Source organism: Lynx rufus, unplaced genomic scaffold (assembly GCF_022079265.1).
Source record: "Lynx rufus isolate CCGP_SWC_20201006 ecotype Redwood Valley unplaced genomic scaffold, mLynRuf1.p SCAF_24, whole genome shotgun sequence".
NCBI classification, from domain to species: Eukaryota; Metazoa; Chordata; class Mammalia; order Carnivora; family Felidae; genus Lynx; species Lynx rufus.
This window is the reverse complement of record NW_025814839.1, coordinates 1,527,568-1,541,016: the sequence shown is the minus strand read 5'-3', so window position 1 is coordinate 1,541,016 and position 13,449 is coordinate 1,527,568. Positions and strand designations below refer to the sequence as shown.

The following is a 13,449-nucleotide window of genomic DNA, read 5'->3' as shown; positions in this document are numbered from 1 at the left end:
ATGTAGGGAAAGGTGTTGAAACGAAATGCCTTTTCCAGCTGCCATTTCCCCGCGGAGGAGTGACTTATCCAACAGGCTGGGGGGGGGGGTTAGTCAGGACTCCAGGATGCACCCCAGACGGGGGATAACATTCCCCAGCTCATTAACAAGGAGTCACTGATGACTTAGGCGCACGTCCCCGCTTTCCCATCAGCGTTCGCTTCCGCTCGCGGACCGCCCACCTCCAGTTCTCTCCCGCGGGTAGCGAGCACCGCCTACTGGCTGTCAGCCGCTTGGAGGCCTGGCCCCGCCCCCGAGCAAAACGCGCATGCTCTCCAATTCCTCTCCGCCTCCGCCTCCAGGCGTCTCGCGACAGCCGCCCAGCGGCGGCCTGAATCTCGCGATAAAGGCTTATTGTCTCGCGGGACCGCGGCTGGCAGACGGGCTTTCAGGCGGCCCTGGCCGGGGAAGAGGAGTTGCATGTGTCGCTTCAGCTGGCGGTAGTGGCGGGAGCGGAGGCGGCGGGGGTTGTGCGACCGCCTGGGTAACGATCCCTCGTGCCTCTCCCTCTTCCGAGAAGCTCGTAGAGAGCGTGGGGGAAGCCGAGGTGCTGCCCGGCGGAAGGGGGCCGGGCCGAGCGTCTCCACACCCCCGCCCACATGGGCCCCTCTGGTGTCCCCGGGATTGCCCCTTCGCCTCACGTCTTCCCCTAACACCTGGCCGTCCTTGTCGCCTCAGTGCTCTTACATTCTGCCTCTTCCTGATTCTTCTGCCCCCATTTTCTCTCTTCAGATTCTGGTCTCCCCGCCCCCTCCCACTTCCAACCCCTTTCCAGATTCCTGTGTCCCTCCCTTGGCGTTTAGCTGCCCCCACACCCTGTATGGGGGGCACCTCCAGTCACCCGCCCCTTCTTCGTAGGCTCTTCCAGCCTCTTTTCGTCCAGCTGCTTTGTGGCCTTTATTGCTGCAGTTTGCATCCCTTCCAGAGCACCCCCAGACCTTTTGCCCCGTCACTACGGATCCTTCTCCCCATCCTGTTATCCCACTGCTTCCTCTTTCACTCGTGTCCCTTTCCCCCATCCTTCACGGTTCTCTAGCTCCGGTCACTTGCTTCCCTGTAGACCTGTGGAGCTGGTAATGGTGCACCCAGAATTGCTCATATTTTATGAATCCTAATGGAGCTTGTATCCTTCATTTGGGAACAGAACTGAAACAGATGTAGGGTTGAGGTATTTCTCGTGGGAGGAGGAGGTGAGACTACGTTTGAACACTGCTTCTCTGGGGTCTTGGTCCAAAAGAGTGAAAATGTGTTGTTTTCCTTGCTTACAGGTTTGTGAGATGGCTGCTGATATTTCTGAATCCGGTGGGCATGATTGCAAAGGAGAGCCGAGGGGCAATACCAAGTTAGATGCAGACTACCCACTTCGAGTCCTCTACTGTGGAGGCAAGTGTTACAAAGCAGAAAGTGGCTTTTACTCTTTTGATTTTTATGCATTGTCATAGTAGTTTCTCATTGGATTCTAGTAATCCTTTTCTCATCTTTGCTATTTGGTAAATCCTTACCTGGGGGTGGGGAGGGTGGGTAGTGGTGAAGAGGGGGCATGGTTTAATAGATTTTCCCAACCTGTGCGACTTGTGTCTTGCTACTTGCCCTGGAGAAGCTTACGGTCCAGTAGGACTAGAGACGTGCAAATAAATTATTTCAGCCTAATGTTACTTGCTCATCTGGCTATGAAAGGAGGATGTCTTGGAAGACATGGAGTCTTAAGAGATGACAAGGACTGGATGAGGACTCGGGGAAGGGCGTCCCAGATGAAGTGAACAGCTGTGCAAGAAAAGGCTTGATGCATGTCTCTGGAGAAATGAGCAGCTTTGTGTTAGCACAGGGTGTAGTATAGGGCGGGTGTCAGTAGGGAATGGAAGATGATGAGGTTGGGGTGATGGGTAGTAGGACAGTCTAAGGAAAGTGTTCTTGGTTTGACTAATAATCTACATGTTAGCTCAAACCAGGATTCTCCGAGTGCTTTTCCTCATTTTCAATATAGAACATCCATGAGTTCGAAATGCCCTAATTTTATTAGCATTTTGGAAGGTTTCAGAAAAATTTGAAGGTACAAGATAGCAAAAGGGCAGGTAAATATTAATTTTTTCAGGAAATATATTTTTTTAATGTCTGTTTTTGAGAGGGAGAGAGCGTGTGTGTGCATGAGTGGGGGAGGGACAGAGAGAGAGAGAGAGAGAGAGAGTGCGAGACAGAGGATCCCAAGCAGGCTCTGTGCTGACAGTGCAGAGCCAGATGTGGGGCTCGAACTCACGAACCCATGAGATCATGACCTGAGATGAAATCGGACACTTACTGAGCCACCCAGGCGCCCCAGGAAATGTTTTTGGCCATTTACTGTGTGCCTAGCAATGTTTTAGGTGCTGGGGACTGAGTAGTGAATAAGTAGTGAAAAGGTCCATGGTTTTGGAGTATAATAGAGTGATGTCACTCTAAAAGAGGTGATGTCACTGAGTTAAAATTTCATCAATTTGTCATTTAGTGTCAATGACATTTGACAATGACATTTAGTGTCAATAAATTGATAGAATTATTATTATTACTTTGATAGTAAAAATTATTGTAGAATACCTTAGTAAGAATATAGGAATTCAGTAAGTGTAAGGAAGTCAGTAAGTGTAAGTTCTCCTGAACTTTTTGTAGGGTTGATTGAGTTTTGTTATGATACTGATCCTATTTGGTGATAACTGTTTGCCTTTGGAGTCACAGACCAAAGTTTGCATCCTGACTCCAGCATTACCAGCTATGTGACCTTGGGCAAGTTACCTAATTCAGTAAAGGATTGGAGGTCTGTTTCTTAAGGTCTGTACAATGAAAATGATGATTATATCCTAAGTCAAGTGATTTGTATAAAGGTCCTGGTATAGCAACTAACATGAGAATGTAGTACAATAAATGTTATTATTAGAGGAGTATACTAGGTTAGTATGCTTTATTTATCTCGGTCAGATGTAGTTAAGAGCTGTTGTTCTTTGTACTATTTCATCTAAGGCTCCATATTTTATAAGCTTCACCATTATTTTATGTTCCACCAGAAAGAAAAAAAAGCTGTCAGACTGACCTGTCATAATTATAAGTTGCATCCCTATAAAAATGAAAAAAAATTTAGAACTGATGAAATACAGTATACGAACACCATCCTGTTAAATTGTTTATGTCACTGCTAAGGTGACTTTTGAACAATTCCATTAAATATGCAAGCACCCAAGTAATAATTTGTGTTGACCAGAAGTTCCTAATGTTTTTAAGAGAGGTTTATTTTCATTTTCCTCCTTAGTTTGTATTGATATTCCTGGCACTAGGCTGGGGACAGGGTTACTTCTTCAATGAGTTTATGGTCCGCTTGTAGGAGAAGCGCTTAAGAAATACTAAATTCTAAATTAGAGGATACTGATAATAACTGTGAGTTAGGAGTTCAGGAAAAGGCGGGATCTTTGTACAGAGGGAAATAGGGAACTTTCCAAGGAAATGGGAGGCCTTAGAGAATGGGTAGAATTCTAAGGAAAAGCGAAGGAATTCATAAGAACAATATGGTGGTAAGATTTAATATGATTTTCTCAGGGGAGAGGAAAAGAGAGGGCTAATTGGAGAGGTGCTTGGGTGGCTTTGTTAAGCGCCTGACTCTTGATTTCAGCTCAGGTCATGACCTCATGGTTCTGTGGGATTGTTCTTGAGATCAAGCCCTGTGTTGGGCTCTGTGATGACCATGCAGAGTCTGCTTGGGATTCTTTTTCTCCCTCTCTCTCTGTGCCTCTCCCCCACGCGTGCAGGCATGTTCTCTCTCTCTCAAAATAAATAAACATGATAAAAAGTTAAAAAAAAAAGAAAGAAAGAAAGAAAAGAAAGGGCTGATTGGAGTAGAGTGCTGGTTGGTGTAGAGTGAGGAACAAGGCTAGGTAGGATGAGGTCATTTCTCGGGAGACATTGTGTCTTCAGGGTTGTGACTTCAGTATCTGAAGTCCATCAGAGTTTGAATCCCAGCTCAGCCATTTACTCACTTGGTCAGTTCCCTTATCCATTAAAAAGCTTACTTCAGAGGGCTGTTGAGAAGAATGAATAATACTCCACAAGGCTCCACTTCCTAATACCATCACGTTGGATTTCAACATACTGATTCTGAGGGGACACAAACATTCAGACCACACAGAAGGTCTCATGGATGATGATGCTTTGTTCTTCGTGTTTTTCCAGTATTAGTGATGTGAAGTTTGATGGTAACTGCTAGCGCTTTGTGTTGAAAAGCTACAGTTTGCAAAAAGAGATACTGACTTTATTATTATTTTTTTGATGTTTACTTATTTTTGAGAGCGAGCCAGAGCATGAGTCGGGGAGGGGCTGAGAGGGAGATGGAGACACAGAATCCAAAACAGGCTCTAGGCTCTGAGCTATCAGCACAGAGCCCGACACGGGGCCTGAACCCACAAGCTGTAAGATCGTGACCTGAGCCGAAGTCAGACGTTTAACCGACTGAGCCACCCAGGCGCCCCAAAATTGACTTTGAAAGCAAGTAACAGTGAACCCGGAAGACTTGTCCAAATTTTTACATTGTATTAGAATTTTGTTGAACTGAATAGTCTTTGAAATGGCGTACAAAGTTACATAGCTTTCATATTTGCTGTAATGGCATTTAACCTATAATTATATCCTGAACTGTGGCTGGATGTCTGTACCTACTGGTATTTGAACTTTCAGATCTCTAGCTAACCAGGGAGTGCTTGGTGGAAGGAACTCTACACTTGAAATAAAGAGGTGCTAGATTGCTAGTTTTCTTCTGCCACATACCACCTTTGTCATTGGCTGAGCTATTTAACCTGTTTTGAGAGCTTCATCTATAAAATAGTGATGGTGAGGTGAGGAGAAGGCATACCTCTGTCACGAGTCTGGCACACAGCTGCACTACCTGTGTGTGTCATGTAATCCGATTCAGTGCTTAAGAGCGTGAGCTTCAGAAACAGACCAGGGTTCAAATCCTGTTTTACTAACCAGATGCAGTGGGTTACTTACTCGAAGTCTCCTCTTTCTCTTCGGTAATACAGGTGTGATTCTTCCAGGGTTGTGATGATGACACATAATAATGGACATAAAGATAATTGCTGTTGTGAGTAATGGCGCACCACCCCTCTTCTCCCTCACCAATCTCAAGATCTTGGACACACTGAACTACTCTATTCGTCACCTTAAAAATAAAAACAAAATAAGCAATTGACCCAGTAACAGAATTATATTTAAAATTGGGAAACCTTTTGAGTTCTTCTAGTGCGTTAGCCTGTACAACAATGATGAGCTTGAACCAGCATTCCCTGTAGCTTTACAGTTGCATAATCTTGTGTAGCATAATATGAAAAAGAAAAAGAAATACTAACTGCAAAGAGGTGGTAGCAAAAGTGCTATTGAAGTCTATAAATGTGTTAGTATGAATGAAAACTAGTGGCTATTGTGGTAAAGTTATCAAAAGAAATAACAATTGTCAGGGGTGCCTGGGTGGTTCCATTGGTTCACTCTTGATTTTGGCTCAGGTTGTGATCCCAGGATCATGGGATCAAGCCCAATGTGGCTTTGTGCTGCGAGTAAAGCCTGTTTAAGATTCTCTGTCAAAAAATTAAAAAAAAAAAAAAAAAAGAACCAGTTTCATTCAAGCTTTACTTGTTCTCAGCTTAGCTTCAGACCCATTGAAGTGTTTCTGGAAAACCTTAAGATATACAGGATAGTATAGTTTGATGCTCCATCAGCTGAGGGATAGAGTCTTGTTTGGATAAAAAATAAAATTTGGTGCACCTGGGTAGCTCAGTTGGTTAAGCATTCAACTCTTGATTTCAGCTCAGGTCATGATCTCAGAGTTAGTGACTTTGAGCCCCGCCTTGGGCTCTGTGCTGACAGTGCTGAGCCTTCTTGGAATTCTGTCTCCCTCTCTCTCTACCCCTCCCCTGCTCATGCCTGCGGGAGTGCCCTCTTTCTTTCAAATTAAAAAAAAAAAAAAAAAATCAAGATAATACTTTTATTAATCATGTGCCTTTTACCTCAAAAAAAAAAAAAAGCATGGGTAGTATTCGAAAAGTGGTTCAGAATTATAGGAAAAAGTAGAAATGAAGCATTTTGTCAAATTTAAAATAAAAGTTACGATGCGCCCTGTGTGTTTATATATATTTAAGTTTTCTAATCTTTCTTTTCTCTGCATTTCCCCAGTCTGCTCATTACCAACAGAGGTAAGTTCTTTTAAAATTCTTTTCTTTCTTTAACTTCTGCATTTGAGGTTATTGACTTTAGAGCTAGCTTGAGAGCTTTTTTTAATTTTTCATTTTCTGTCATTTAATTGTAGAGTTTCAGCTTTTTGTAGAGAACTGAATGATTTTATGGTCTTACAAATTGTTTTCTTTAGACTTTGAATCATATGTGTACATCACTTGCACTTGACTAGACAGTTTGGACTTTTGCATGGAACTCATGAATCGTTAGCTAATAAAGCAAGAGTAGCCTTAAAGCCAGAATCTAATGTCTAAGCGGAGGAGAGCATAAATTAAATTATGTATAAGATTTTCTGTTAGTAAGTTTCTGAGTCAGGCTCTGTGGGCAAGTCACAGAAATAGTGAGACACCTGGGTGCCCAAAGCAAAAATAAGCATGCTTGTTTTTGTCTGTTTGCTCCTTTTTCTAATGGCCCTTCTGTTTGATGGAGAGAAAATAAAGTACCGCAGTGAGGAGGTGCCTAATCCTTTTTAAATTCTAATTTCTTACGGGGCATTTCCTGGTGGAACACCGAATTCCTGTGGATAAGATGTCAGGTGGGAGTAGTTAGTTTCATCCTTCTTAATATAGCAACTTTAGGAAATGACTTTTAATTAAAATGTACTGGTTGACTGAAAATGTTCTGTTGTGACTCAGTTTGTTCTCCTCCCCTCCCTGCCTCCCTCAGTACTGTGAATATATGCCTGATGTCGCTAAATGTCGACAGTGGTTAGAGAAGAATTTTCCAAATGAGTTTGCCAAACTTACTGTAGGTATGAACATTTTTTTCTTTCATCAAAACTTCTATACCTGAAACAAATGCACATAAGGCATTATTATAAAGATATGAACGAGCTCCTTTAGTAGGATATTACAAAATTGTATTTATAGCTATTGACTTTAAAACCACTTTACATTCTTGGGTTAAAATTTCTTATATAGAATCACACACTGCTTCGTGTGTCTTATCTCTCACAGATAGCTTAGAACAACTTTCTTATAACAAGAGTAATAGTTTAGGGGCATATGTATTTTCACTCCTTCATTTAACAAATTATTTCTTGTGAGCATACTGTATACTACACATTGTCTAGATGCTGAGGATAAAGCAGTAAACAAAAGCTCTACTCTTTGGAAATGATATTCTAGAAGGGTAAAACAAGACAAAATAAGTATGTTAAATAGTGATAAGTAGGGAATGGGGAGATAAGAATTGTTGGGAAGGGAATCTGAAATTTTAGGTGGGGGCAGGGAAGATTTTGCTGAAAAGACGGCATTTGAACAAAGACCTAAAGGAAGGGAGGGAGTGAGTCATTTGGATATCCGGGAGAACATTCCAGGTGCAGTGCAAGTGCAAAGGCCCTAAGGCAAGAGCTTACCTGTCATATTCAGGAAACATCAAGGAGCTTATGTCTTGTCTGGAGCTTATGGAAGGAGGGGAAGGAGGGTCAGAGATGAAGTCAGAGAAGTAATGGAGGACCACACCTTCGACGCCAAGTCTTGGCTTTCATTCAGAATCAGATGAGCTATTGGAGAGATCTGAACGGAAGAGCAGTAAGGTCTAACTTTTGTTCAGCGTCATCTCTTAGGCTGCTGTGCTAAAGAATAGACTGAAGAGGGGCACAGGCAGGTAAGAGGCCGTGGCAATGATCAGGTCGGGAGACCATGACGACCTGACCAGAATGGTAGTGGTGGAGGTGGTGAAAAGTGGTCAGATTCTCGATATGTTTTGGAGGTAGAGCTGACAGGGTTTTTTGATGTGTTACATGTGGGATGTGAGAAAAGGAGGCATCCAGGGTTTTGGCAACTAGAAAAATGGGAGTTGCTGTTGCCAGAGGAAAGGAAGCCTGCAGAGGAACAGATTTCTTCATTTTGTTCAAATGTTGGCTTCTGTTACAAGATTGCTGGAAATGAAGGCAGTAGCAGGAAGAAGGGAAAGCCTGGGCTGGGAACAGGCCTATCAGATGTACTGACGTTATTCCATTGTTTGCTGTTTTGATTTTCCGATTGTTTCCAAGACGCACAATCCCTATGCCCTTTTGGATAGTAGCTACATAGTCATTGTCCGTGGTTGGAGAAGAACCCTAAAGTTGGTTGTTACAGTCAGTCTGCATGGTCATGGTCAGCCCTGGACGTGAGCTGTGTAGGTCATGATATGACCTGAGGAGGCAGTCGTCTTAGTCAGGATCAGACTTCCTGTTACCTAGATAGAATGTTTAGATGCTAAACACTCCTGCAGGGTCTGAGTGTTTTATGCTGCTTTCATGTGGCTAAAAGGATCCTAATCCTCTCATGTCCAAGACTATTTTGTCTTCTATCACCATACACTTTACCATAATGACCAGAATTAGACTCGATAAGAAGTTAGCAGTATGATCATTTGCTTTATAAATGACATGCTCGGTTGTTGGCAAGATGCCTTAATTGTATAAGAAGTTGCTCAGAGTTGATGTTTTAAGGTTATTTTAAAGTGATTGTTAATGCTTTTGGATTTAATTGTTAAATCTAGAAAATTCGCCCAAACAAGAATCTGGAATTAGTGAGGGTCAAGGCACAGCAGGGGAAGAAGAAGAGAAGAAAAAGCAGAAGAGAGGTAAGGCCTAAATCTGTGGCGTGATTTATATAAACACACCTTCCCTCTACCAGAGGAAATACGAAATGAAGACAGTCCCAAGGGCAGCAATACCTACCTGCTATTTTAGTTCCATATGTATACCCTACAGAATGAGACAGAATCATATTCTCAAGATGACTGGATGTCATATGATTTGGGCTTTGTCAGTAAATTGGACCTACGAAAACATGCTTTATTTGCTGCGTACATATGTAAAAAGCAATCAACCACCTTGTTTATGACTTGAAAACTTTGTTACCTGTGTATTCTATTTAGTTGGAGTGAGGATGTTTATAAAAGATTTTATTCTCTCATGTTGTCAGCTCAGTTGAATTAAAAAAATTTTTTTTTAATGTTTATTTATCTTGAGAAAGAGAGACAGTGTGTGAGTGGGGGAGGGACAGAGAGGGAGACACAGAATCTGAAGCAGGGTCCAGGCTCCTAACTGTCAGCACAGAACCCTACACAGGGCTTGAACTCACAAACTGTGAGCTCATGACCTGAGCCGAAGTCTGACGCTTAACTGACTGAACCACCTAGGCGCCCCTGAATTTTTTTTAAAACAACTGTTGCATATACTTATTTCTCCTCCTTGTAAAATGAATTCCTGTACTCTGGATCTTGTCCCTGCCTGTTTCTTCTTCCTTAATTATTCTCCCCTGTGACTAAAATTAGCTTGTTAATAAGGACTTTGCATCTTTCAAGAAAAATTCCCTCAGAAGTCCATGTCTTTACCTTATTCCTTGCCCTGCCCTTCTTAGCCAGACTTCTTTAGTAAGACTGGACTCACATCCTTGCTCTTCTGTCCCTCATTGTTCATGCCTCATTCCATCCTAAGCTAACTCACGCTGCTGAAATTCCTCTAATAGGGGTCATCAGTGGCTCAGTAATTGCTAACCAAAAAGAGTGTTCGAGCACACACTTCTTGAAATGCTGTATGTACTGCCTTGGTTTTTGTGATAGACTTCTTTCTTATTCTCCCTGTCACTCCTCTTTGCTCTTCTATACAGACTTCTCTTCTTATCTGTCCCTAAAGAGCTGTATTTCCCGGGATCCTGTCCTCGGCCCTCATACCTTCTCATTCTGCAGCTTTCTCCCTGAGTGATTCTTTCACATCCCTCACTGCTGATACCACTGCACACTTGAAATTCCTGTACCTCTAGTACGCTCTTGAAATTCCTGGCCTCTGTCTCTAGACTGGCAATGTGCATGGTCCCACAGGCATCTCAAAAGCAGTATGCCAAAAAACCTTACTAAGTCCCAAATCTATGTGTTTTGGTTAATGACAGCATACTTTATCCAGTCATCCGAGCCAGAAACCTGAGACTCCTCTTGGGTCCTCTTTCTTTACTCCTTTTAGTCAGTTCTAAATTCTGTTGTGTTTCTTCTCCTTACTGTCTTTCTCCTGTGCCTAGTCACCATTGCTGTTATCACTACTTTGTTAGATTTTGATTAATTTTCATCTGAACTAATGTAGGAGCCTCTAGTGGCCGCCCTGTCAGCCTTACTCTTCAAACGCTCACGCTCCACACTGTAGAGTGATCTCATAAAACCTAAATCTGGTAATTTGACTCCTCTATACTTGTTCAGTGGCTTTTCTTCTGCTTCGATATAAAGTCTAGTAACAGCTTCTTGCACTAGTCCTTTAATGACCGGTAGGTTATCTTTTGCTTTTCTGGCTTTATCTGCAACACGTTCGTAAGCATCCTTCATCAGGACAATCGTAGTTCTCAAATATAATGCCTTCTCTTATCTTTGTACTTGCTCCTTTCTTCTGGGGTTCCTTTTTTACTGTGTCTCTCCAGCCCTTCTGCTTTCATCTGGACAGTTCTTATTCTATAAGAACTTAAATGCCGTTTCTTCTCAGAAACCATTTCTGTCCTCTGGAAGCATAGTAAGCCATTCCTCTGCAAAGCTATGGTAGTGCAGTATTCATGGATCCTATTATAGTATATATCAGGTTGCAGTACTTATTAAGCTTTTTTTGTCTCCCTTCACTAGACTGAGAGTCCCTGGAGGGCAGGGACTGTGTTTTCTTCTGTTCATCTTTGTGTTCTCAGCCCTTAATACAGTGCTTGGCTGGCACATATTAATTAGTTAGTATTTATTGGATGAATACTCATGCATGTATTTATTAGTTTTGTATTAGAAGAAGAAACTTTAGAAATTAATATTTGGTATCTTTTGAAAATTAACAAACTTAGAGACAGTATTCTGTATGTTAAACACGAAACAATTAATGCTGAGCTCTTTTTTAATAAATAAAGGTGGAAGGGGTCAAATAAAGCAAAAAAAGAAGACTGTACCACAAAAGGTTACGATAGCCAAAATTCCCAGAGCAAAGAAGAAATATGTAACGAGAGTATGTGGCCTTGCAACTTTTGGTGAGTTAAGTATGTTTAAGATGTGTGAACCATCTTCTCTCTTGCTCTCTGCCTCCTTCCCTCCCTCTCCCTGTCTTTATCTTGCTCTTTCCGTCTCTTTCTCTGTTACCATCCGACATCATGAAAATTTCACAGATCTATTTTTTGCTAAGAAGATACAAAATGAGATTTTGCATTTCTAACTATAGCTCCAAAATCAAATTTTGAAGAAATTTAAAAATCTTTTGCAGAGGGGACTAGTTTAACTTTTTCCTTCCCAGAATTCCTGCTTGGGCACATTTTATGTGGAATGAGAAGGGCTAGGTAGGATATCTTTTGAAGCCTATCAGTATTGCGCCTCTGTCCCTGCAGGCTTGGATGGGAAAGAGTAGCAAAATGGCTCGTGCCCTCTGGGAATGACAGTAGAGAGTGAGGGAAGGTGGATATTGGCCCAGTGTCCTGCTTCAGAGCTTCTCGTGGAGGCCTTGAATGAACAGCAGAATTGTAAACCAGAGTCCCTTCTTGTGACCGCGCAGGTTAAAAAACAATCATGAGATAGTAGGTTTGTTTCCCTGCTGTAAATTTTTGTCTTGTAAAAAGGGATAAACAAAGGAACTTTGTTGTACTTGGAAACGTACGTATAATGCTTGGAATCAATGTGTTCCTGGATTTATTTGGGTCTTACTATATGAGTTACAAAAAATGCTGTTTTTATGTACTGAAGCTTTATTTGACCTTGAAAATAATGAGTTGAGTTGTTAGGACCACTGCCTATGGTAGTTTGTAATTATTCTGAAAAGAATACAAAACCCATCAAGGTGATCTGTTTTATGAATTTAAGATGAAGATTAAATTTAAAAATGGAAAAATGTCTTTGATACAATTCCAATTATAGTCTTGCTATTTCTTTTTTTATAAATAACAGAAATTGATCTAAAAGAAGCACAAAGATTTTTTGCTCAAAAATTCTCCTGTGGTGCCTCAGTGACAGGAGAGGATGAAATCATCATTCAGGGAGACTTTACAGATGACATAATTGATGTCATTCAGGAAAAATGGCCAGAGGTGAGTAGGTAGAATGTGTGCATCTGTGGAAATAAGTTTTTAAAGCAAGATTCTTCCGTGTTATTTGATACCACAATTCACGAGATGTAATTATTTGTGTTTTATAGGTGGATGATGATAGCATCGAAGATCTTGGAGAAGTAAAGAAGTGATTTTGAAAATTTGTCTCTATTTAATGATTTGAACTGAGAGTTGATATGGCCAAAGGGAGAGAGGCCTTTTAAAAATATATATATTTATCCTACAGTAAAACTGTAGACTACCCTCACCCTTGGCATTTTCACTGTTCTGTATAAGGCTGCTTGTTTTTTTTATTGCCAAAGTCTAATAAACAGGGGAGACTGTCATGCTTATGCATGAAATAGAATTTAGTCAAATAAAAATTTTTGGTCATTTGGTACTGACTTTTCTCTTTCTCTTTTTAACTTTTTATTTTTGGAAAAACACTAGATTTTTTGTGCAAAGCTTTTCTGTTTCTTATCTTAAAATAATCATGATTTAATGAGTTAATTTTCTTAAAAATAGTCGTGATTTAATTAAATCATGATTTAAAGCCGCGTAATGTTTTAAAGAATTTGAATTTTGGCTTCATCACCATTAATGATTGTCTCCTTGCTTCTTTGGTGTGATAGTTTTGAGATGCTTGGGCATCAAATAGATTTGTGGTTGAATTTGCTTCATTGTTACCAACCAAGTCCACTCTGTGGTCACATTAACTTAATGTTGGTAGGAGTTGTTCAGTTCTGGAGATTATTTGGTAAAGTATACTAAAGCCTTAAAACCATCTGCAGTCTGACCCAGTAAGCCACTTAGTTGACATTATCCTAAAGATAGAATCATTCTTGCTTAGAACTGTGGGTGAGGGTGTTCATCACAATGTTACTCATAGAAAAATTGCAACTGATATAAATGAACAATTGGGAAATGGTTAGAGAATGAAGGTGCACCATATGGTAAATTTTCATATATTTTTAAATATTTGCCAAGAATACTTCGGAAACATGTTTGGTGATGTTAAGTAGGGGGTCAGATCCCAAATCCATTTTATACATGATCACCATTGTTTGGAGTGAAAGACCATTCAGAGATGCTGCAAGTTCTTGATGCTGAGAATAAAATTCTACCCAATTAAAAAGAATACACACCC

At 41.1% G+C, this 13,449-nt stretch overlaps 1 protein-coding gene across 3 annotated transcripts; it reads left to right on the top strand.

The window, feature by feature from the left end:
* Window positions 1-402: 402 nt before the first annotated feature.
* DENR (density regulated re-initiation and release factor) lies at window positions 403-12,706 on the top strand. Of its 3 annotated transcripts, none has more exons than XM_047088292.1 (8): window positions 403-479; window positions 1,308-1,422; window positions 6,223-6,242; window positions 6,949-7,033; window positions 8,770-8,853; window positions 11,142-11,258; window positions 12,163-12,302; window positions 12,410-12,706. In XM_047088292.1, the coding sequence occupies exons 2-8, from the start codon at window positions 1,317-1,319 to the stop codon at window positions 12,452-12,454; spliced, it is 597 nt and encodes a 198-aa protein (XP_046944248.1). In that variant the 5' UTR covers window positions 403-479; window positions 1,308-1,316; the 3' UTR covers window positions 12,455-12,706. The 3 variants fall into 3 exon arrangements, with proteins under 3 accessions (XP_046944248.1, XP_046944247.1, XP_046944249.1); XM_047088291.1 differs by having other exon boundaries at window positions 420-523; XM_047088293.1 differs by lacking the exon at window positions 403-479 and adding an exon at window positions 5,076-5,137 and having other exon boundaries at window positions 1,341-1,422.
* Window positions 12,707-13,449: the final 743 nt, after the last annotated feature.

What these genes read in the sequence shown, in the direction of transcription:
- DENR (XM_047088292.1), top strand. Translation starts at nt 1,317, where the DNA reads ATGGCTGCTGATATTTCTGAATCCGGTGGGCATGATTGCAAAGGAGAG. An exon ending in TCGAGTCCTCTACTGTGGAG is followed by an intron (nt 1,423 to 6,222) that starts GCAAGTGTTACA and finishes GCATTTCCCCAG; the next exon opens with TCTGCTCATTACCAACAGAG. An exon ending in ATGTGGCCTTGCAACTTTTG is followed by an intron (nt 11,259 to 12,162) that starts GTGAGTTAAGTA and finishes TATAAATAACAG; the next exon opens with AAATTGATCTAAAAGAAGCA.